At 32.1% G+C, this 23,536-nt stretch overlaps 1 protein-coding gene across 1 annotated transcript in view; it reads left to right on the forward strand.

Annotated features, from left to right (window-relative positions):
* LOC107441594 (rifampicin phosphotransferase) overlaps window positions 1-23,536 on the forward strand; it is a gene marked incomplete in the record, with an annotated part of 109,642 nt that overhangs the window by 41,143 nt on the left and 44,963 nt on the right. The window contains 5 exon segments of the mRNA XM_071184930.1: window positions 1,027-1,154; window positions 2,339-2,409; window positions 4,158-4,222; window positions 18,182-18,329; window positions 20,136-20,239. Coding sequence (XP_071041031.1) covers window positions 1,027-1,154; window positions 2,339-2,409; window positions 4,158-4,222; window positions 18,182-18,329; window positions 20,136-20,239 — 516 coding nt within the window.

Consider the following 23,536-nt stretch of genomic DNA (forward strand, 5'->3'; position numbering starts at 1 on the left):
TGATAAAAATTGCTTGTCTGGGTGTGTACTATCACTTCCTAAAATTTTGCCCATCTTTTTAGAATCACCCTGTATAAGGCAAATTTCTCGTATGACCCAAGTAAAAATTTTTAATGATTTTCCATTGATGTACCAACATAAACTTGAAGGAAATCCTCACCCCAAAGTAGGAGTTCGGATTGATTTATGATGATCCAACATTAGAATAGTAATTTGTTCAGGTTGAACCATTAGAAATCTCCATCGTAGTTTCTTAGAAATGAAATATTGCAGCGATCATGAACCACCATCCCTCTAATATAGGAATTTAAGTGCCAACATAAAATAAATTGTTTCGATGGTATGTTCCTGCTGTACCGACAATTATTATAATTAAACCATCGGAGATGCATTATTGTACTATTATGGATAATCACGAATTTCCATCTTAATATCTTAGAAATAGCGAACAACCATCATCGCAATGTAAGAATTCGGACAGATTTATGATGGTCCAAGATAAAAAAAAATCCACATTGTTTTGATGGTACGTTCCGGAGAACCAACAAGAATTCTCATTAAACCATCATGGAAATGTATAGTTGGAACCATCACGAATCATCATGGATTGTTGGTCCATGAGAATTAAACTTCTCTTGATGGTTAACCATCATAGTACTAACGTAGCATTTTCTATTCGGAATGATGGAAGTTTCTTGTCATATCCATAAACGCATAATGGAAAATGTTGGATGATGGTGATTATCACGAATCGCATTCAAACCAACATAAACCATGAAAATGTTTTGATGGAACCCTTAAGAATATTGACTTAGGTACTAATAAAATCGAATTTCGGTTCATGCGCACAAGTGGATTACTTTTCAAATTGTCTGCGCAGACTACTTATAAAAACTGCGCGGAGGCTTTCTGATGGAGAAGGTGATGCCACAGGACTCAGACCATCCAATCAAATTTCGTCCTTCTGATTTTAATGTTTTAGAGACATACTGTTTTTGATATATAAATCCTCTAATTTTTTTTCAGTGTTATGGAGGCTGTTTTACACACAACTCTTCCCGATGGGATCTGTAAAAGCATTGTTGAGAGTCTAAACTTAGTTTTTGATGGTGAATTTGAAGGTCTTAGGTTTGCAGTACGATCTTCTGCAACAGGTAATGCCTACCATTCCCTTCCTATTTTTTAATTAAATGAACTAACTGACATAGTACAGAGATGCTAATTTGCTCCGCTTTGCAAAAATATATTTTCGACTGGTATCGAAATTTAAGTTTTCTCTTTTTTAGTTTATTGTTTTAAATTTTAAGTAATTTTTCTACTACTGCATATCAAAGATTTTAAGCGTCATATGAAAAGCAACTTTACTGCTGTTATCTTGTGGCTTCTCTTATGAAAAGTACGGGTAATTTTCCATCACCTCCTGCATCAGAAATCTTCCTCACAGGTTTTTATAAGTATTCTGCGCAGACTATTTAAAAAATGAATCAGTTGTGAACATGATCCGAAATTCTATTGAGTAATCGTTTTATAATTGAGGGAAATTTTACCCTTTGGTTACGGTTTATTTAAATTCCGAACTAAGAGGAAACAACCAAATTTAAAACCTGGTAGTAAGTTTTTGGGCAAAAATGTTTTTGTTTTGTTAAATAGTTACCAAATATAACCTGACACCTTCACTAAATGCTTTGTCATTTATATGAAGTGATAGTTATCAATGTATTATTTCTTTCTGAAACAGACTGACAGCAAAATATTTTAATCACCAATCTTCATTTATTTGTAATAAATGCATGACGAGTCTCATTCGTCAAATGTACTCAAAGCACAGATACACGCGCATATATATACAGGGTTATTCACAATTCCCTCCGGGGTTCCGAAGCGTTATAGTAAAAAAAACGAAGACGAATATGGTAAAAAAGAACTTATGAAATTATTCCGAAAGTATTCGAGTTTTAATTTAAGCAGTTGCCGGTAGATAGCGCGAAAGGATAACACGTGCTATCAATAACATGGACAGTACCATGCTGAGTAAAGTATAGCAGGAACTGGACTATCGCAATGATGTACTATCGCAATGTGACCAAGGGTTCACACATAGAACACCTGTAATGTATGTAAGTAAAACTTGAATAGTTTCGGAATAATTTCATATGTTTCTTTTTTTCATATTCGTCTTCTTTCTTTAACTATTATAACGCTTCGGAACCCCGAAAGGAATTATGAATAACCCTGCATATATATGCATGCTTTTTAATCCTTTATTTATTTATTTTTTTTAAATTTTTGAAAAATAAATATTGTTTTTAATTTCGCAATATTTTTTGCTTATATAAAGGTGAAGACACAGATGTTATGTCGGCTGCTGGACAAATGGATACTTTTCTCGGCATCCAAGGAATTAATAATGTAAATATGTCTTATGCTTATAATTAATTTAATTGATGGAACATGTTATTAAATATGATAACCCCGCTCTCTAGTTGCGTTAACTCAAACAAGTGTAAACAAAGCCTGGGGAGTACAAAAAACTGTAGGAAAGTGGATAGTAACGTCAGTCGATTGGCGCGGTTGGCATCATCGATCGATGAAGCACTATAAAGTCTAATGGCTGATGAAAAGATAATATATATATATTTTTTTCTGTTTTTTTCCGGTTTTTTTAATAAAATTTCATTTTTTTTTTTTTTTAAAACTGTTGTTTGTTATTTTTTCACTTATTATTTCCCCCCCCCTCCTATTTTCATATGTCTATAATTTTNTATATATATATATGTGTGTGTGTGTGTGTGTGTGCGTGTGTGTGTGTGTGTGTGTTACCGTGAAGGACCAAAAGAATGTTTACTTTCATCGGTGAATGTCAACAATCACATAGTCGCTTTGGTGAATGTCCTTAATATTTGCTATATCCAATTTGATATTAATTTATTCGTTGATATTACTATATTTATTCGATATTTCAATATCTGCTGAGGATAGATTAATAGAAACATTAGTTTTCGGAGTAATGAAGTAGCGTGGGTATTTCGATCCTGATTGGTAGTTGAACCGTGACATTTGTGATATGCATTGAGAGCAACTGTTCTTTCGAGTAATCCATGCCCGTCAAGTATCAACTCTCTTAAGTGAAACATTCTATATTCTTTCACAAAGATTTCAATTCTTTCACTACATATTTCTTACTTAATACAAAGACAGGCCTGAAGCCACGTCGAACACATACTAATTAGCATGGAAGTTGCCAGACACACATATAAATATATATATAACGATTACAATAAAGTATATAAGCAAATAATAAATCTAAGTTAAGTAAAAATCGTAGACGAGAAAGAATTCGATTTTAAGAAATTCGATGTGAGAGACGACGATATTTTTAATTAACTTCACCTTTATTAACATCATAACTTATGGGTCTGAGGTCATAGTTCAGGTGTCTGTGAATCAGTGATCATCTTCTTCTCGAGTTGCAAGCACCTAATTACGTGAAATTACGTTTAGGTTAATTAATTACGTTTAGGTTAATTAATATTATATATAGATGTATATTCATAATCAAGAAATAATTTATACTTATGCTGGCCTGCCAACTGCTTCGCTTTTTATAAAATATTTTATAAAGAGATACCCATTTAAAAACCAAAGCTTTCTGAATAGTTTTGTAATAGTGTCAACATTTTAAGAGCCTCACCACGAGACCTGGAACAAAGTGGCGTTATATATGAACTTTTAAATCATTTGTACGAAATGGTGGCGAAAATAAGTTTGAGAGACTAAAAATAATACAGTAAACATAAACTTACCGTTAAACATAAACTACCACTAGATTAAATGTTTTAAAAAAGTCTTGGAAATTGGCAGCTTTTTTAATGTGAACTCTTTTTAACAGCATACCTGCCAACTCTTCTAGTTCCTACACAATTTTTTTTTTCCACATTTGAGTAAAACTGTTTTTCGGTAATTGTGTTACTACCACTTGGATAATCCATTCTCGAAAATAATGAATGTTGGCAGGTATGTAACAGCTACCAACCTGACTTTTTTCTCTAGAAATTAAGCAAGAATTAATTTAGAAATGGTTTGACCATCAGCTTTTTTTTTCCTTCATAAACAATCCTGCAAAAGTTTGATCTTTGCATACTGTTGCATATTTTTAGATTTTCCATTCAGTGAAAAAGTGCTGGGCATCACAGTTTAGTCTCACAGCTGTAGAATATAAAAGGTAAGATCCCTTTTTTTAAACATTTTAATATGAACAGGGTTGCCATGGTCTGGAAATTTTATTTAAAAGTATTGGAAAGATAAATCTAGATGTCTCCCGATAAATTTTTTTATTTAACATGTTCACGCCGGAAAAAGTGAAAATACTGGTACCGGAAAATAGAAAATACTGGTAGAAGAACTATTTCAATATTAGATAACATTCGGGAGGAGTTAATCTATTCTCAACAATTGCAATTGACTGTAAGGAAATTTATCACGGCGAGGAAGCAATTCAATATAAAAATTGCATCCGTTAAAAACAATTGGTAGTTATGGATTTTCATTATTCCCGGAAAAAAATTAAAAATTGAAATTTATTTGTTACTAGTTTTTACTACGACTGTAGCCTTTAAATATCTATTGATTTATTTCTTTTCCAAGGTCTCCTGATAGAGAGTGAAATTTAAATTTATTTTCATCCTTCAATAGTTTTCCTTACATATTTTTTTCAATTTTTTCGCTGAAAATGAATTTACTAAATTAATTGTATTTTATTTTTTAAAGCTAAGTGCTCCATCCTTCATTTCATCTTAATTTATTCGTTATTTGTATCTTTATTGTTGCTAATTTTATCCGTGTTATTTTTATTGCACGTGAACAAAATGCCGGACGTTTTATAATTATGCGCTTAGATTTTCTCCACTTCATATTTCACCAGTGCGTAAAAGTAGGCGTAACTTTTCACTTTTCTTCCATCTCCTCTATAAATAAATAAATATTGTTATTTGATTCGAATTGTGCGTGATAATCACCTGCGTCAGTCTGTCATGGACTTAGAAAAATTATGTCTATCTTTCTTTATGTTGGTGCACACCATATTTTAATTATATCTATATAAATACTATCACCACTAAAATTTAAATTATAAAAAGATATATATTTATTTATTAATATGTTTCATACACAGATTGATAAATCTCATCTCTACTAAAACAGTTCCTCCTCGTTTAAACTTTTTAAACATTGTGGCGAGGAGCTGTGGGAAAAAGGAAGAAACGTAAATATTTGATCTTTCGTTTATAACTTATTTAGGGTAATACGTCATTTTTTTTTCTGTATGCTCGTTTGTATTCTACGCATAACTATTCTAAATAGAAATACGTTTCGATAAATCGGAACAAGTTGATAATTCGTAGCTATACTTTGATGGAAATAGATATTGGGTAGAATTACTCAGCTTCATCTTAAAAAAGTAACTTTTCATCATAGAAAAACAAACTAAAGCCTAGCGTAAAAAGTAGGCGTAACTTTACATTGTCTTTTTTTTCCCCCATCTACTCACTAAATAAATATTATTTCATTCAAAATGTGTGTGTTATTCGTGAGGTATATCAGCTGTTTCAGTCTGTTATCGATTTTGAAATATTGCGTATCTTTCATTAGCGCACTTCATATTTTAGTTATAACTATAAGATATTTGCCACCACTAAAATTAAATGAAAAAAAGATGAAGAAAGGAAAAGATGAAAAAAAATGAAAGAAAGATATAACAACCGTCAAAGCTAAGAAAATGGCGTCTTACTGCTAAAGCACTAAAGCAGTTCCTCGTTAAACATTTAGATTGGAACTGTGTGTCTATGAAGAGAGGATATTTTATATTCATACCTGCCAACTCTAAATCTCGACGAGGATTTTTCCCAGTGGTAGTAAAATGGAATTTAAATTGCAATTTTACGCAAAAACATACGCTCTAGTTTTCAGAAGTTTATGCGGAATTGAACAATAGTATTATATTAATATATTTTATACTTAATTTTTAAAAAATACTGGTGGTCAAAAAGATTTTAAATCAAGTTTATAAATGCAAGGAATATATAGAAAGCATACATTTTACTACCACTTTAAATATCGAAATAAAATTTTACGTCAAATGCGTAAAAGTTGGCAGGTATGATATTTATTCAAAGATGTTCAGCTTGTACGGGTTCGGCAAAATATTAGAAAATGGTAGAGGACCACAAAATCAAAATTTTGAGATTTTCGATTTAAATTGCCAACTGTTTATTTTAAAAACTCTCTTCTTAAACTTATCTTAATTAACCCGTTTTGTCCCGAAATTTATCAATTGAAATGACAAATAAAGTGGTTTTATGGAAAAAGTGGTAGAATATATTATCTAAATTAATTTGTTTTTCTACTGTTAGAGCATTCAAAAAGTCTTCAATAGATCAAAAAGTACTTAACTAACTAACTAACTTATCAAGTTTTTCAAAGTACTTGCTCCTTATAATTCTAGATCTAATCAGAAATAACTGAATTATTCTGGTATCTGGGAATCTTTTAATTCAGCCAGATAAATGAAAATACTGAAAAAAGTTTCCCACCTCAATGAATGTCTTTGAAAAAAGGAACTGTCCTAAATATATGACGCTGGGCGTTAACCGGTTAAATGCTCGAAGTTCGTTCATGCTAATTTTATTGCAGAGCCACGCCTCGAATCTATTGATTTGGACAGATTTAACACTAGTATCAAAAATTCTAATTTCTGTTATGTTTTAGTTTTTCCAGAATTTATTGAGAATAACGTAACTGCATACCTGCCAACTTTCAATNATACAAACTGAACTAAAATTACTAGAAAATATTATTTATAATTCTTATAAAAAATTTATATATTTTTATACTGCGCATTCATTGCGCAGAAAGTGTTAGTAGTTAAGTAGTTAGTAGACATTATATACAATTAAGCATGTATATTATACTAATATATATGCTTAATTTTTAAAAAATTGTGGTGGTCAAAAAGATAATAAATCAAGTTTATAAATGCAAAGAATATATAGAAAGCATACATTTTACTACCACTTTAAATATCGAAATAAAATTTTCTCGCCAAATGCGTAAAAGTTGGCAGGTATGATATTTATTCAAAGATGCTCAGCTTGTACGGGTTCGGCAAAATATTAGAAAATGGTAGAGGACCACGATCAAAATTTTGAGATTTTCGATTTAAATTGCCAACTTTTTATTTTAAAAACTCTCTTTTCTTAAACTTATCTTAATTAAATGCTTGAAGTTCGATTGATTGATCGATCCTCGGATCCATTGATTTGGACAAATTTAACATTAGTATCAAAAATTCTAATTTTTGTTATGTTTTCGTTTTTCCCGAATTTATTGAGAATAACGTAACTGTTTCGGGCTTTCTACCAAAGTGCAAGGTCAGCTTTGTTACCAATACACACTTCCTCTCACGCGCGAGAAAATTATAGTTAACATTATAAATAACTAAAAACGTAAAATATTTGCGCATATTTCCTAAAATTTCCATAAGTAAATTTTTGTTGATGTATTCGTCTTTTCTGATTTCTTACTATTTCTGTTTTTCTTTTTGTCTCATTTCTTTTATTTCTCTTTTGTCACTTTCATTTCACAAAAGCAATAACTAGCTAAACGAAGGGAGGGGGGGGGGAGAGAAGATAGAATATTGATTTCACACCTTAAAATATAAATGTCAATAACTTGATGTAAAAATATCAAGTCTATAAATAAAATCTTTTGCCTCGATCATTTCTCAAATTTTACGAACTCGCAAAAATATACAGTTTTTAGCTTCAGACTTTTATTTACTGTATAATTTATATTTATGATAAAACATCAAGTCTCATTTAAAGAAAAAAAATCAATAAAAAAAATGTTTAGCTTTAAATTTTCTGAGTAAATAAAAATTTAACTATATTCAAATATATGCGAGAAAAAAAAATTGTAATAAGATTATTTTTAAGATTCTTCGTTATATAACATTTTTATCAGACCACAAATTATAGAAATCTTAACAAATGATCAAAACAGAGATTTTGACTTTACGTTCGAATTCAAACAGTAACTGGACGCAGTTAGCCGAGAAAATATGATATATGAGCCGTTATGATATTCGATCAGAAATAACAGCAACATTTATCACAGCAGAGCAAGGAAAATGCTTCCAAAGGCACGGTATGGAGTAGCTACTGGCAGTCAAAAGAAATCAAATTGTGAAAAACAACATTTTCACTATGATTTTTGGAGCAGCGACAGTAGCAGTGAACTTACGAAAGTGAAGTAGCAGTGAAATTAGTCACAGTGAAAGTAGCAGTGAAATTTGTCAACGTGAAAGTATTAAAAAATATTAGAAACAATACGAGGCTCGAACCCTTACTTACTTTTTTACGGAAGGAACAGTATGGGTTTCGAAAGAAACTCTTAACAACTAAACTGCTCATACACCTAATTGATTTCATCAGTGATGGTTTATTCAAGAACGAAGCCAGCCCTGCTCATGCTAGACGTGGCCAAAGTCTCTGACCGCGTCTGCCACCACTTATGGCAAAACTAATTGACTCAGGTTCAATATCATTTAAATTATTGATTCATATTTAAATAATAGAACATTTCAAATACGTCTAAATGGCCACCTCTCACCTAAATGAAATGCACATGCAGGTTTACCGTAAGGAAGCAGTTTAGGACCAATACTCTACTTAATTTTTACTAATGATTTTCCATCCAGCTGAAGTCAAAGTAACAGTCTCATTGCCTATTAAGCAGATGGCACTGCTATTGCAATGAGATCTGTATATGCAAGTCTTGCTGTTAAAAATATGAATAATCTTATACCTGACATCGAATTCCGGTGTGCGAATTATAAAATCCTGATAAATGCGGTAATAGCTTTAGCTTTCATCAATGATAATGCAAGGACAACACAATGGCTTGTAGTGACGATATAGAACTCCCTATGACAGCCAGATAGAATTACTATATTTCATATTATCCGTTTCGTTGTTAACGCGTAAATAAGAGAGAATTCTCAAAATGTTCTGGAGTTTCAAAAATATTTCACAGTTTTAATCTTGTGAACTACATTACATTTTTGAATGAAGTTGATTCACATTACTCGACATTTTAGTTAAGATCATCATTTCCATATGCAAGTTGTTCGCACCCCGGAGGAAGTAGGCGTTACTGTTCAATGTATGCAAACTATTTTTAGATGATTCATTGTCAAGGAAATGACGGTGTATATAAAATGTTCATTGCTGTTTGAATTATTCCCTGTCAAAAATAAATAAATAAAAATATAGGGTATATTTTCCTCTTTACTCCCTATTGGATCATCTATCAAAGATTTCAATCTTCTGGTATTTGTGTTAGACTTCTTCTTCCATGTCTTGCAGATTGCTATTAATTCATGCGTAACTCTCCTTCGCCTACTAGAAAGAAAAATCTTAATATCAAGTAGAATTATTTTTTTAAAAATTAGGAATTTCTCCAAATTTCTTAAAGTTTTACCAGTTTTAAATTTGGGAACTACATTATATTTATGAAAATTAAAAAAAAATTTCTTCACTTTGCTCGTGATTTAACTTTAGATGGGTATTGCTATACGCCATCTGTTCGTACTTCAGAGTAAAGCAAAGAGAAAGTAGGCGTTACTGTCTAACGTAAATTCACCATTTTTGGACGATTAAGTGTGTATAAAATTCATACATAAATATTTCTCCCTTTTACTCCAAATTGAAATATTACTTCCATGTCTTGTAAATTGCTTTTTATTCGTGTGTAACTGCCCTTCACCAAGTTGAAATAAAATATTGTCACAGTGACCTGTGATTACATTTTGATCGAATAGGGCAGGGGTGGCGAACCTTTATACACCAACGTGCCATTTTCTCTAAAAAATTGCTTAATGAGGTCATAGACGTGCCGTAATTTTGACTCGTGATTATTGTGAAAATAATAATACTAAATACTATCAACTCAGAACTCCTTATTTACATTGAAAAAAAAAATACATTTTGCAGTTACATCTCAGTTATACGCGTAATTCAACTTTAAAGTAACATTAGTGTGACTTCTGTTGTTGCAGATTAGATGACAAATAACTTAATTAGGTTGTAAGATGTTAGTTTAAGCAGGACTGTTGATTTTCTTTTACTAGTTATTTATTGTTAGCCTGTTTTTTATAGTTATTAATTGTTTTTTTAGCATTAATTTTTAATTTTTTTATTAATATTGTGTATTATTTTGGTTATTTTTTGCGAATTTTAATTTAATTGTTACATATGCTTCATAGTCCAACAACAATTGTGATCGGTGGAGTGCCCAAAATATTGTGTCGCGTGCCATAAATGGCACGCGTGCCATTGGTTCGCCATCCCTGGCATAGGGGCTTGAAGATTTTGATTCTAAAAATTTGTTTTTCCGCCAACCAAATTTGTCTAGTAATAAATAGTATGTTTAATTTTAATAATTTTATGCTAGTATGGTATTGCTAATGGAATTCATCAGAATAAATTTACGTATATTTTCTGTAAAAAGAAATCCTAATACAATTTTCCAACTATTTAAATTTTTGCATCCATGTTAATAGGGTTAGAAATAAGCAAACTTATGTCCATTATCTGCATAATTTAATTCTAGTAGTGGTGAAAGAAAAACTTTGCCATTTAAAAGCGGACTAAGCAAATTAATTATAAACTTTTGTCTTTCTATTATTTACCAACTTTTACTATTAAAATAATTTTTCCAAAAAAAAAATGAATTAGATAAGTTTTTAATCATTTAGTTTTTGAGCTACATTTTTGGCAAAGACTCTTCAAATATATATTAAAGTGATAGTTATGAAACACAGCGTAAAATTGTTCTTTAATTCATCTACTATTTTACTTCTAACCCTGAATTATTATAACTACATTTATAATTCTTTATTTTAAAATCTGAAATTAGCGTTGAATTAATTTAATAAGAGACTGAAGCCAGAAAGGCAAAATGATTTAATTTTACAAAGCTCGAATTGATTTAGCTATTGAATTGTAAAAGTTAATTGACTTAAATTTCCTTGAATTTTTTTTTTTTTTTTAAAGTAACTAGAAATTTTGCTCCCTAACAACTGCAATACATTTTGATAAATCTTTCTTTATTAAGTTTTTAGACGTCAACAGTTCCTGTAAAAATGCAGATCATTTTGGTTTTAAAACATACAATAATTTTTACTTTATATGCGAATGCTTTTTAATCGTAAGGAAGTAGGCGATTACCAGGATTTGAAAAATAATCACCTGTACTTAAAAAAAAAAAAAATAAGCAAAGGAATACAAATTGAGAGATTAAATTAGAATGTTGAAAATGAGAAGCAATTTTACTCATTGATGAGACTTACAACAATGGATAAATAGTCAATATGTAAAGTAAAAAATATTAAAAGAAGTGATTAATGATGATATGAATAGTTTCTAGTTTCATGAAAAAAACTGATATTCTCCTTATGCAGAAATCAGAAAAGTTAAACTTTTCACAAATCATCTTGCCATCCGCACATAAAAAATTGTGCAGACAGCTTTATTTAGATTTAGAAATATTTCTCTTCGTTTGCTTGAGGTCGTCGTCGTCGTTGATTTGGCCGAGGCCTTCAGGCCCCGAAGGTGCCTTTTACCTCTTCATCTTCAGCTTGTTGGTCATCAGTTGCTTTACGTCTTGATGTGAATCTAGAAGGGAAAAGAATTAGCAAGAGAACTATTAAGATCATATTGGGGGCGGAGCTTGGATCTGATTGGTCTATTAGTTTGGATCTGGGCGGGGCTGGAATTTCCTGGGTGCAGTTGATTTTGCAGCGCCAGTACTGATGGTGGTGAAAAATTGAACTAAGAGTCTTGAGGAGAAATTTTGGCCCTAAAAAAGGCCTTTTTAATTAATTAAATTAATGAGAAATTTTTAGATATTAGGGTTTGAATTGTGCAATTTTGAAGTTATTTGAGAGAATTGCGTCACTCGTTAGGAAGTGCGCAATCGGTCTGATTTTACTATCCTCTGCATACATTTCATTTTTAAATATTTTATTGTAATTTGCTACATCGCAGTTTATTGCTTTATTGAAGAAATTTATGTTGATATCTGTGATAGTTTCTGTTAAGGTTTTCAATTTAAAGTCTCTATGTATAGCATTGTTTCTTATGAAATAAGGGACTCCACAGAGCCTACGTAACATTTTATTTTGAAAAACATTGAGCTTTTTTGCCTGTGCTTTATTTAAGTTGCACCAGGCAGGTGATGCATATGTTAGTATTGGTCTAATGTATGTGATATAGATGAATTTTTTTATTCTTGAGGGATAATTAGGAGTATGGGTTTAAAAGACATTTTAGTTTATTATATATGCTATATGCTTTTGCTATGATATGATTTATGTGGTCGTTCCAGTTGAGATTTTTGTTAATTGTTAGTCCAAGATATGTTGCTTTATCAACAATTGGGATATCATTATTGAAGAATGTTAGATTTTGTTGTATCGTTAAGTTTCTGGGTTTTTTAATTAGGAGGAGATTAGATTTCTGGGCGTTAATATCTATTTTCCACTTAGAGCACCAGTCTTCGTAGTTATATATTTTTTCTTGCAGTTTATTAATAGCGTTGGGTAGTGATTTGGATTTAACGATAACGCCTGTATCATCGGCAAAGAAGGCCGTCAGGCTGTTATAGTCATTTTTGTCTACAGGGAAGTCAATAGTGTAAAATAGATAGAGAATTGGACCCAGGATGCTTCCCTGGGGAACGCCCGCTTTAATGATTCTTTTGGTTGAATGTGTATTATTGTTTAGTCGGATTTTGAAGTGTCTATGATGAAGATACGACTTGAGTAAAAGAATTATATCTGGGTTAAAATTGAGGTTTATTAATTTATTAAGAAGGCCAGCGTGCCAGACCCTATCAAAGGCCTTGGTAACGTCTAGCATTAGGAATGCGGCTTTTTGCTTGTTTTTGAGTCCTTGTCCAATGAAGTCTATTATTCTGGTTAATTGTTTTGTTGTATTTAGTTTGCTCCTGAACCCATATTGTTCATCAGGAAGCATGTGTAATTTGTCTTTAAGTCTATTGTAAATTAATTTTTCGAATATTTTGCTTAGTGTTGGTAATAAGCTAATAGGTCTATGATTATGTGGCATGACTGGGTCTTTAAGTGGCTTTGGAAACAGAATAATTATGGCTTCTTTCCATTTTTCTGGATAGTAGCATAATGCTAGGCATTTATTGAATATAATGATGAGTTCGTTAACGATATTTTGTGGGAGGGCTTTTATCATTTTATTAGTTATTTGGTCTCCCCCTGGGGCCTTGTTGGTTTTGAGTTTTTTGATAATAGTGTTAGTTTCGTGAAAATCTGTTGGTTCTAGGTTGTTAATGGGCCTATTATTGTTGAAGAATAATCTATTTTCGTGAAGAACAATATTTTCAAAGTCTTCATCACAGTTATTTGTATTTTCGGAGAATTGTTCTTCCATTGAATCTGCGAAAGCCTCGGCCTTTTCACGGGCCGTGTACACTAGGCCTTGTTTGCCGTGAATTGGCTTATTAATAATTTTATTGCTTTTAAGGTTTTTTGTGAGTTTACAGAGGGAGTTATCCTCCGAAAATTTTTTTATTAATTTTTAATAGTTTTAAATACTGGTAGATATGCTAATATTGTAATAATATAGTAGCGCTTTGAAACATGGGTGAAAATTGATTACGATACTATTTTTAAAAGACTTTTATACATCAGCTTTCATCAATGATGATGCAAGGACAACACAATGGCTTGTAGTAACGATATAACACTCCCAATGATAGCCAGATACAGTTACGATACTTCATATCATCCGTTTCGTTGTTAGCGCATAAATAAGAGAGAAGTATCAAAATGTTCTGGAATTCCAAAAATATTTAACAGTTTTAATCTTGCGAACTACATTACATTTTTGAAAATGAAAGTTAATTCACATTATTATCCATTTTAGTTAAGATCGTCATTACCATATGCAAGTTGCGGACTGCGGAGGAAGTAGGCGTTACTGTTTAATGTTTTTCAAACCATTTTTGGATGATTCGCTGTCAAGGAAATGACGGCGTATGCTTATGCTTATTGCTCTTTGGATGATTCACTGTCAAAAATAAATAAATGAAAAATATAGGATATATTTTCCTCTTTACTCCCTATTTGATCATCTATCAAAGCTTTCCATCTTTTCCATTTGTGTTTGACTTCTTCTTCCGTGTCTTGCAGATTGCTTTGATGAATATGATAGATGAATATGAATATGATATATGAATATGAATTGATGAATATGTGTAACCGTCCTTCGCCTACTAGAAAGAAATCTTATTATCAAGTAGAATTATTTTTTTTAAATAAGGGAAATTTCTCCACATGTTCTGAAATTTTATAAAATTTTAACCTTGAGAACTATATTATATTTTTGAAAATTAAATTTTCTTATCGTTGCTCGTGGTTTAACTTTAGATGATATTACCAAACGTTATCTGTTGTTCGTACTGCAGAGTAAAGAAATGAAGAGAAAGTAGGCGTTACTATCTAAAGTAAGTTTATTTTCCGACGATTAAGTGCATATAAAATGTATACACATATATATTTCTCCTTACTCCAAATTGCAGCATAGGGACTCAATCATGGCTCTCCATATTCCTTTATTTGTGTATGACTCCATATCTAGCAAATTGCTTTTAATTCATGTGTAACTATCCTTCGCTAAGTTGAAATAAAATATTAATATTGTCACAGTGACTATATCTATTCTTTAATTAAATTTTTTAATCAATTGTAATTTTGTTATTTTAGATTTTTTTTCTCCATTTTTTTAATTCTACCTACTCCCTTTTAAACTTTATCTAATTTTTTTCTTATCTTTGCCTATGATGGCTATTTCTTTATGTTTTGATTGAATCCTTTTCCTTTTTCTTTATCGTTTCAGTTTTGTCTCAATTAAGGTCACCCGTTCCTTTTTTTTTTTTTTACGTATATATTTTTTCCGTTCTTTACCTTTGTTACCATGAGTTTTGTTACTCGCCGTCACCGATGCCACATTCTTGACCGGTTTCAAAGAGATTTTCGATTCTGTCCTTGCACATCTACCCTTTTGCATCCCCTTCACTTGAGGAAAAGTTTCTTCCTCATCATATTTTGTAAGAATTTGGGTATCGGTGACCCTGATTGGTTTAAATCCTTTCTCTAATCAAATTAACTTCCCTCTATTTTAGATCTGTGGCTCTGTCTTTTTGAAACCGATAAATATGGCGTTTTCCTTTGAGGAAGTACTATTTCAGAATTTCTTATTTTTCCCCTTATGGTTTGAATGTTTGTTTAAGGATGGAAATTTCTCCCTCATACAAACTTTTTCATGAGAAAAACTGTGATGAATAGCATCATCTTGAGAGTTTTCCCACACAGCAAATTTGACTAAACAAGTTTCATTTCCTCAATTTCATTCATCCGCCAAGCTGATTGTTAGATAGCGATGTTCTGTTGCTGACGAAAATCTATTTCTTTTCTTCAACTTGCCCTTCCGCCATCTTGATTAGTGGATGATGATTCCTGTTCCTCAGTGAGACGTATTTTTTTCTTCAACTTTATTCATCCGCCATCCTCATCGTTAGATAGCGATGGTCCATTCTTGACAAAAATCTATTTCTTTTCTTCCGCCATCTTGATTAGTGGATGATGATTCCTGTTCCTCAGTGAGACGTATTTTTTTCTTCAACTTTATTCATCCGCCATCCTCATCGTTAGATAGCGATGGTCCATTCTTGACAAAAATCTATTTCTTTTCTTCCGCCATCTTGATTAGTGGATGATGATTCCTGTTCCTCAGTGAGACGTATTTTTTTCTTCAACTTTATTCATCCGCCATCCTCATCGTTAGATAGCGATGGTCCATTCTTGACAAAAATCTATTTCTTTTCTTCCGCCATCTTGATTAGTGGATGATGATTCCTGTTCCTCAGTGAGACGTATTTTTTTCTTCAACTTTATTCATCCGCCATCCTCATCGTTAGATAGCGATGGTCCATTCTTGACAAAAATCTATTTCTTTTCTTCCGCCATCTTGATTAGTGGATGATGATTCCTGTTCCTCAGTGAGACGTATTTTTTTCTTCAACTTTATTCATCCGCCATCCTCATCGTTAGATAGCGATGGTCCATTCTTGACAAAAATCTATTTCTTTTCTTCCGCCATCTTGATTAGTGGATGATGATTCCTGTTCCTCAGTGAGACGTATTTTTTTCTTCAACTTTATTCATCCGCCATCCTCATCGTTAGATAGCGATGGTCCATTCTTGACAAAAATCTATTTCTTTTCTTCCGCCATCTTGATTAGTGGATGATGATTCCTGTTCCTCAGTGAGACGTATTTTTTTCTTCAACTTTATTCATCCGCCATCCTCATCGTTAGATAGCGATGGTCCATTCTTGACAAAAATCTATTTCTTTTCTTCCGCCATCTTGATTAGTGGATGATGATTCCTGTTCCTCAGTGACACGTATTTCTTTCTTCAACTTTATTCGTCCGCCATCCTGATTGATTTAGTGATGTTAAGTTTCTGAAGAAAATCTATTTCCTTTTTTCAATTTGTTTACTACTAGATCCTTATAACTTTATTGTTACAATTTCTTGTTTTCAACAAGATAACATGAAATTTAAATACATAATTTAATTCGATATCACGGATTTTTTTCAATTGAATTAATTCCATTGTTTCTCGTAAGAGAAGAAAGTTTTCATGAACTATTTTAAAGAAACCCTTAATAAACTATAATTTCTTTCGAATTATGTTTTTAAAAATATTTCCATGATTCTATAATAATATACACAGTCTAGATATATCCAGTGCAAGTAAAATAGCGAGGAATAGCTGTCTAATGTGTTAGCCCTAGAGTGAAGAAAAGATACCCTCCCAAAAATGCGCTTGTTTCCATAACAGCAAACGGAGTCAAGCATTGTGGCGGGGGGAGTTCTTACCGTAGACAAATAAGTTTGCTTAAAGTAAGATTTCCCCTAGCCATTTCTCTGGACCCGCGGGGATGACCATGGCAACGAAATATAATTATTTCTCATAGTGGTGTGGGGTCGTTGTTTAGGACAGGTATTGGCTCAGTTAGACGAGAGAAAGGGAATCTTTTTTCTCGGTCTGTTGTGTTTGCCCTAGAGTGAAGAGAAGCTACCCTCTTGTTTCCATAGCAGCAGACAGCAACAGGTATTGTGGCGGGGCCAGTTCTTTCTGTACACAAACTGTAGTGGGGAAAGAAATTTTTTTGCCCGTAATCCTTTTTTTCCTCACAAACAGGGGAGGGGGGATAAGGATCATGGTATAAAAGGAAACAGACATTTACTAAAAATACCGACTAAGCAAGGGATCGACACATAGAGAACTTGTGAGCATTTTATTTGCTTTTCTCATCCCGCGAATTTTGATATTATCGAAGACAGAAAAGATTGTTTATTCAGATCTAGAAAAATTTAAAACTTTTGTCCACCTCTCTCCTACTTACAGAAATACAATTTTACAAAGCGAATTTTCAATTTGAAGAGCAAATTTTACTTAATGTTCATCGTAAAATTATTATGAATATAAATTATGCCTGTTGAAATACATTACAAACAACGCAAAAAAATGCAGCGACCACAGTAGTTTCACTAGTTGCGCTCCTTCCGACCACTGGTCTTGATATTGAAGAGAAGGGGTTGGAGAAGAGTTCTCGTCTTTAGTAGCATTTCTTTCAAGAACTGCAGAAATTGAGAAGATGGGGTGGCAACATTTCGGTGGAGCCTTTTCTTCTGTGTGGTCTTGGATATTCAGCCACAACCAGTAAAAGAAGTCAGGTGTTCTCCTTGGCAGTTGACGCAGGCCGGTAGTTCGTAAGATGAAATTCTTACAAAGGTACGAAAAATGTGCTCTGGCACATTTCATACCGGCAGGATCGTCTGAGCAGGAAATAGGGGGGGGGGGATTATAGTTAAAAATTTGATCGCATTTGATCCTAAGTTATTACATATATATATATTTTTTTGCATTGTAAATAGCTATTTTCAGATTTTATTTATTTATAACTCTAAAAACACTGTGAAAAGTTTAAAAGTAATCAAAATGTAATTGGATTTTTTGCAGACAGCATGGTCAGCTTTTAAATTCGCCGATGGCCGTTGTGATTCAAGAGATGGTTGCATGTCAGGTGTCGGGAGTTATGTTTACATGTGATCCAGTCAGCAACAACCCGAACAGTATTACTATCACAGCAAACTATGGTTTGGGAGAGGTATTTATTTAAAATTCTAATTTGTTTTAATCTTTGGATATTAAAATGCAAGTATTAAAGAATACTGTACCAAAATAAAGAACAGCTTTATAATTTTTAACTTAATTATTCGATTTTCATGCACAGTGATGCTTCTCTCGATGAATTCAGGGACACTAATTTAAATATGTTAATCAGTTTGTGGTGATGATATTTTAAGTTACGGGGGTTACAAAAACAATCCTTATTTTAATAGACATGCCTGAAGGCACATATGTTTGATAAATTAAATCTAAATCTTCTAGCATTTTCAATGACTTCAAACATGTTTCGATGTTTATATTTGCTATATTGAAGCTTTCAGTATTTTCATTAAATTCAAATATGTTTCGACGTTTATATTTACTATATTAAAAGTAAAGTTTTCAAAATTTTTATTGAATTCAAACATATTAAAATGCATATAATATTTAATAATTAAGACTTTCAGAGTTTTTTATTTAAGTCAAAAAATTTTGGATATTTATATTTATCATTTTAAAGGTAATACTTTCAGTATTTTCATTAAATTTAAACATGCTACGATGTTTATATTTACCATTTTAAAACAAAGATTTTCAAAACTTTCATTAAACTTAAACATGGTACGATGCTTTTATTAACCATACTAAAACTAAGACTTTTAGCATTTTCATTAAATTCAAACATGCTACGATGTTTATATTTACCATTTTAAAACAAAGATTCTCAAAATTTTCATTAAACTCAAACATGGTACGATGCTTATATTAACCATACTAAAAATAAGACTTTCAGCATTTTCATTAAATTCAAACATTTAACGATGTTTATATTTACTATATAAAAGTTTTTCAGCATTTTTATTACAACAAACACGCTACGACGATTTCATTCACCATATTAACAAATACTTATAGCATTTTCATTAAAGTCAAACATGGAACACTGCTTATATTTATCATATTACAACTAAGATTTTCAATATTTTTTATTAAATTCAAACACCTTAAGATGCTTACATTTCCCATACTAAAACTTAGACTTTCAGTATTTTTGCTAATTTTAAATATCTAAGGATGCTTATATTTACTATATCAAAACCGTGACTTTCTGTATTTTTATGAAATTCAAACAGCCGAGAAAACTTACTAGATTAAATTTAAACATCCTAGGATGTTTACAATTTTAATACTAAAACAAAGACATTGAGTATTTTCATTAAATTCAAACATTTTTGATGCCTATGTTTACCATATTAAAACAAAGACTTTCAATATTTTTATTAAATTCAAGCATCTTTGGATGCTTATATTTACCATATTAAAGCTTAGATTTTCAGTACTTTTAATAAATTTAGATATCTTAGGATGCTTAGATATACCATATTAAAACCAAGATTTAAGTATTTTTATTAAATTCAAACATCTTATTACGCTTGTAGATACTATATTGAAACTGTCACATTTAGTATTTTTAATTAAATTCAAACAACTAAGGAAACTTACTAAATTGAATTTAAACATCTTAGGATTCTTAGAATTACAATGCTAAAACTAAGACTTTATTTCTGTTAAACATCCTAGGATACTTATTTTACAACATTTAAATTAAGACTTTCAGTAGTTTTATTATAACCAAACATCTTAGAACTCTTGCATTTACTATATTACTATAATTATTTACTATATTTACTGTATTACTATTTATAAATCTTTTTGAATCTCTTGCAAATTTAATTTTATAGTTTTAACTCTCAATTGATTCATCGTTAAAAAATAAAATAAAATAAAAAAAACTCTTGTTTAGACTGTGGTGTCTGGATCCGTTGAGCCTGATACTTATGTACTGAAGAAGAACGGGGATGATGTTCCCACAATAGAAGAACTGACTATCGGATCGAAGTTCCAGAAGGAAGTTATGGATGGTAATATTCGATTATTTATGTTGTTGCTGTGGTAAGCCTTTTAAGACAAGGGGTGTAATTGTTCTAGTTTTCCAGTGGCGCCATCTATGGCCAAGAGTTTGACTTCTGCTACACCCATATGTCACACCCATTTATAGAGCGGACATATTCCTACATCCACAGATCGTAATTTTGACCGGAACCAGAGAACGACCAGTCTTCAATTTAGTACCCCCAGAGGCATAATTTGTTGTGGGAACATGGAGGATTTTGTGACTCGACAGATTTAACGTGCACCAGTCACTACTTACTACACGGGGAGTCTATGACCGGCAGGAATCGTTTTCACGACCTCTTAGATAAGGGTCCAGTGCCCTACTAACCAGGCTATCCCGGCCTTTATTAGGCGATATCTAAAACTATTAATAATGGGCCGGGATAGCCTGTTAGGCAGGGCACTGGACCCTTATCTAAGAGGTCGTGAAAACGATTCCTGCCGGTCAAAGACTCCCCGTGTAGTAAGTAGTGACTGGTGCACTTTAAATCTGTCGAGCCACAAAATCCTCCAAGTTCCCATAACAAATCAATATCTCTGGTGGTACTGATCCAGGAGTTTCCTTGTCTTCCGGATTGGTTCAAAATTACCAGGCTACGGAGTAGAACATTAGTAGTCGTAAACCCAAGATTGGATCGGGTGTTCAACGACGGTTATTAAAAGGTGTACGTTAAATCTCTCATTAGTCTCATTAAGCTTGGAAATCTATATTTCATTGTTTTAGACACCGATATTGCGAATAAATCCAATTTAGTGAATTCAATTCTCGATACCGATGAATTCCTTAAAATGGAATGCCGACTCTGTTTTTTTTTCTTTTCTTGGTGCTTAGAAACGAATTGTAACAACGTAGCGTTTAACATTTATTTCGAAATTTTGAGAATACATTGTCTTATGACTATTCTTTGATTGTTCTGCACTCATATGAAGTAATTCTGCACCCCTACGACTCTCCACTCACATGAAGTAGCTCTGCGCTTATATAGCTCAGTACTCATTTGATGTAACTTCATTCAAATGGCTCTTCACTCATACGAAGTAACTTCGCACTCATATAACTTAACACACGTATGAAGTAACTCTGCACTCATATGAGTAACTATGAACTCATATGACTCAGAACTCATATGATGTAACTCTGTGATCAAATGACTCTTCAATCGTATGAAATAGTACTTTTCCAAGAATAATATTATAAAAGCTTTTATAAGTTCTTGCCAGTTTTTATGGCTATTAACTCTTTTGCCCCGACTGTCACAAATACGTGCCAGCATAAAATCGTATCAACCAGGGAAAAAAGATAAAACTGGTAACCAAAGTAATTCTTTAACAGTTTATTTGTGGGCGGAGTTATAATTGTTTGATTTATTTAATTCACCATTACTTTGTTCAAAATAAAACTATTTAACCCTTTGACGGTTATGAACGAGTTCAGCTCGCAATCGAATCGCTCCTCATAATGCGCGCAAACGAGTTCCGCTCGGGAGCAAGATTTTGACCGTAATGGTTAGTAACGAGCACTACTCGCGTAGGGAAATTTTTCCTTCCCCAATGCGCGCTGACGAGTTGAGCTCGTTCGCCATTATTATTCTGCATTGACTATGTTAAAAACGAAAATTACGTAAAAACTGTTATTTATATGTACTACGTAATTCATATGTACTTTAAGAAATTTTTAAAACACGTGAGGCGAGCTATCTACCGCATCCAGAGATGCCAACTTGCTCCGCTTTGTAAAATAGTATTTCCTAGTGATGGCGAAAGTCAAGTTACTTTCAGTTTAGCATTTCTCCTTTTAAGTAATTTTTTCACCACTAAATATCAAAAACTATAAGCAACATATGAAATGCACCGTTAAAGCAACAATCTACTGGTTACTCTATTAAAAAGTAGGCGTATAACTGTATTTCTCCAAGGAAATTTACTACATAATTTGCTGCCACTTTATTATAACAATTCCAGAAGACGGAGCAGTTGGCATCGCCAGAGAAGGGTGACATTTTCGGAAGAACGGAGGGGGAAAACAGATGCCACTTTCGACTACTGTTTGCACGTAATACTGTGCGAATTAATGAAACGAAAACTGCTCATTTCCCTGACCGTCAAAGGGTTAATTATACTTTGAACTAACATTGATTACATATAAGATTAAAATAACAATAATTAAAGTAAAAGCAAAGTAAGTCTGTCAAATTAGCAACTCTCACATTTAAGTTACCATTTTTTTTAAATTACGTCCTGATTCTGATTTTGTACGAATGCTTTTCTGATTCACCCGTCCCCAAGGGGTTAAGTTTATCCCATAAATGCAGGGATACCTTTAATTAGTCAATTGTGACTACCATTAGGACTTAATTTCGAATTATTTACATTTAAAGCGAACAAATTCACTTTAGTAAACTGGAAAAAAATATGCTATAAAAAGTTGCTAATTTTCATCGTTTTAAATAAAATTTTTAATTTTATTAGTCACCATGTTTTATACTTTTTATTTGCCCGTGGCAAATTTCTTCGAGCTGTACTAAAGTTTCTAAAGTAGTATTCTTCGTTCTATAATTTTGATTTAAAGTTATTTTTCGCACCATTAATTGTAAATAAATTCAAAATTAAATTTAGAAAACCACTTTGTAGAGGTTTTACTTGGAGAAAATTTAAAAATTTTTGCAAAATTACTCTAAAAATTGAGTCTAGGTTTTTAATTGCCTACCGCCTTAACAATATTTTGCAAAAGTATAATAGTTGGCAGCCCAGAGCTCATATGCCTCATTTATTTATAACCGTTCTAATCATATTCCTCTCAATTCCGAAGTATTTCTGTATTTTTATAGCCTTTTAACTGGTAGTCTTGCCGTCTTTGTATTTATTCTTGTTTTATTTTTTAACACGAAAATATGTTATTCTTCTTTAGTTTAGATTCTTTTTTTTATAATTAGAATTTGTGTTTTCTTTTCTTATAGAATTTGGTGGAACTAGACTAGAAGATTTGTCTGAAGACCAAAAGTCTGTCTCCTGCCTAGACAATGAAATGGCCCAAAGGCTTGGCAAACTGGCAATCGAAGTACTTCAAATTTTTGAACACTTCTCTTGAGAAACATGATACTGTACTAGTAAAAACTATGACCGCTAACACGTTGAGCGCCGCGTCAACCATCGGTGGCTGACACTGGACTTTCCATTTAGGCCGCGTCAGCCACCGGTGGCTGACACTGAAATTACATCTAGTCCGCGTCAACCACCGGTGGCTGACAC

This window comes from Parasteatoda tepidariorum, chromosome 9 (genome assembly GCF_043381705.1).
Source record: "Parasteatoda tepidariorum isolate YZ-2023 chromosome 9, CAS_Ptep_4.0, whole genome shotgun sequence".
In the NCBI taxonomy this organism is placed as follows: Eukaryota; Metazoa; Arthropoda; class Arachnida; order Araneae; family Theridiidae; genus Parasteatoda; species Parasteatoda tepidariorum.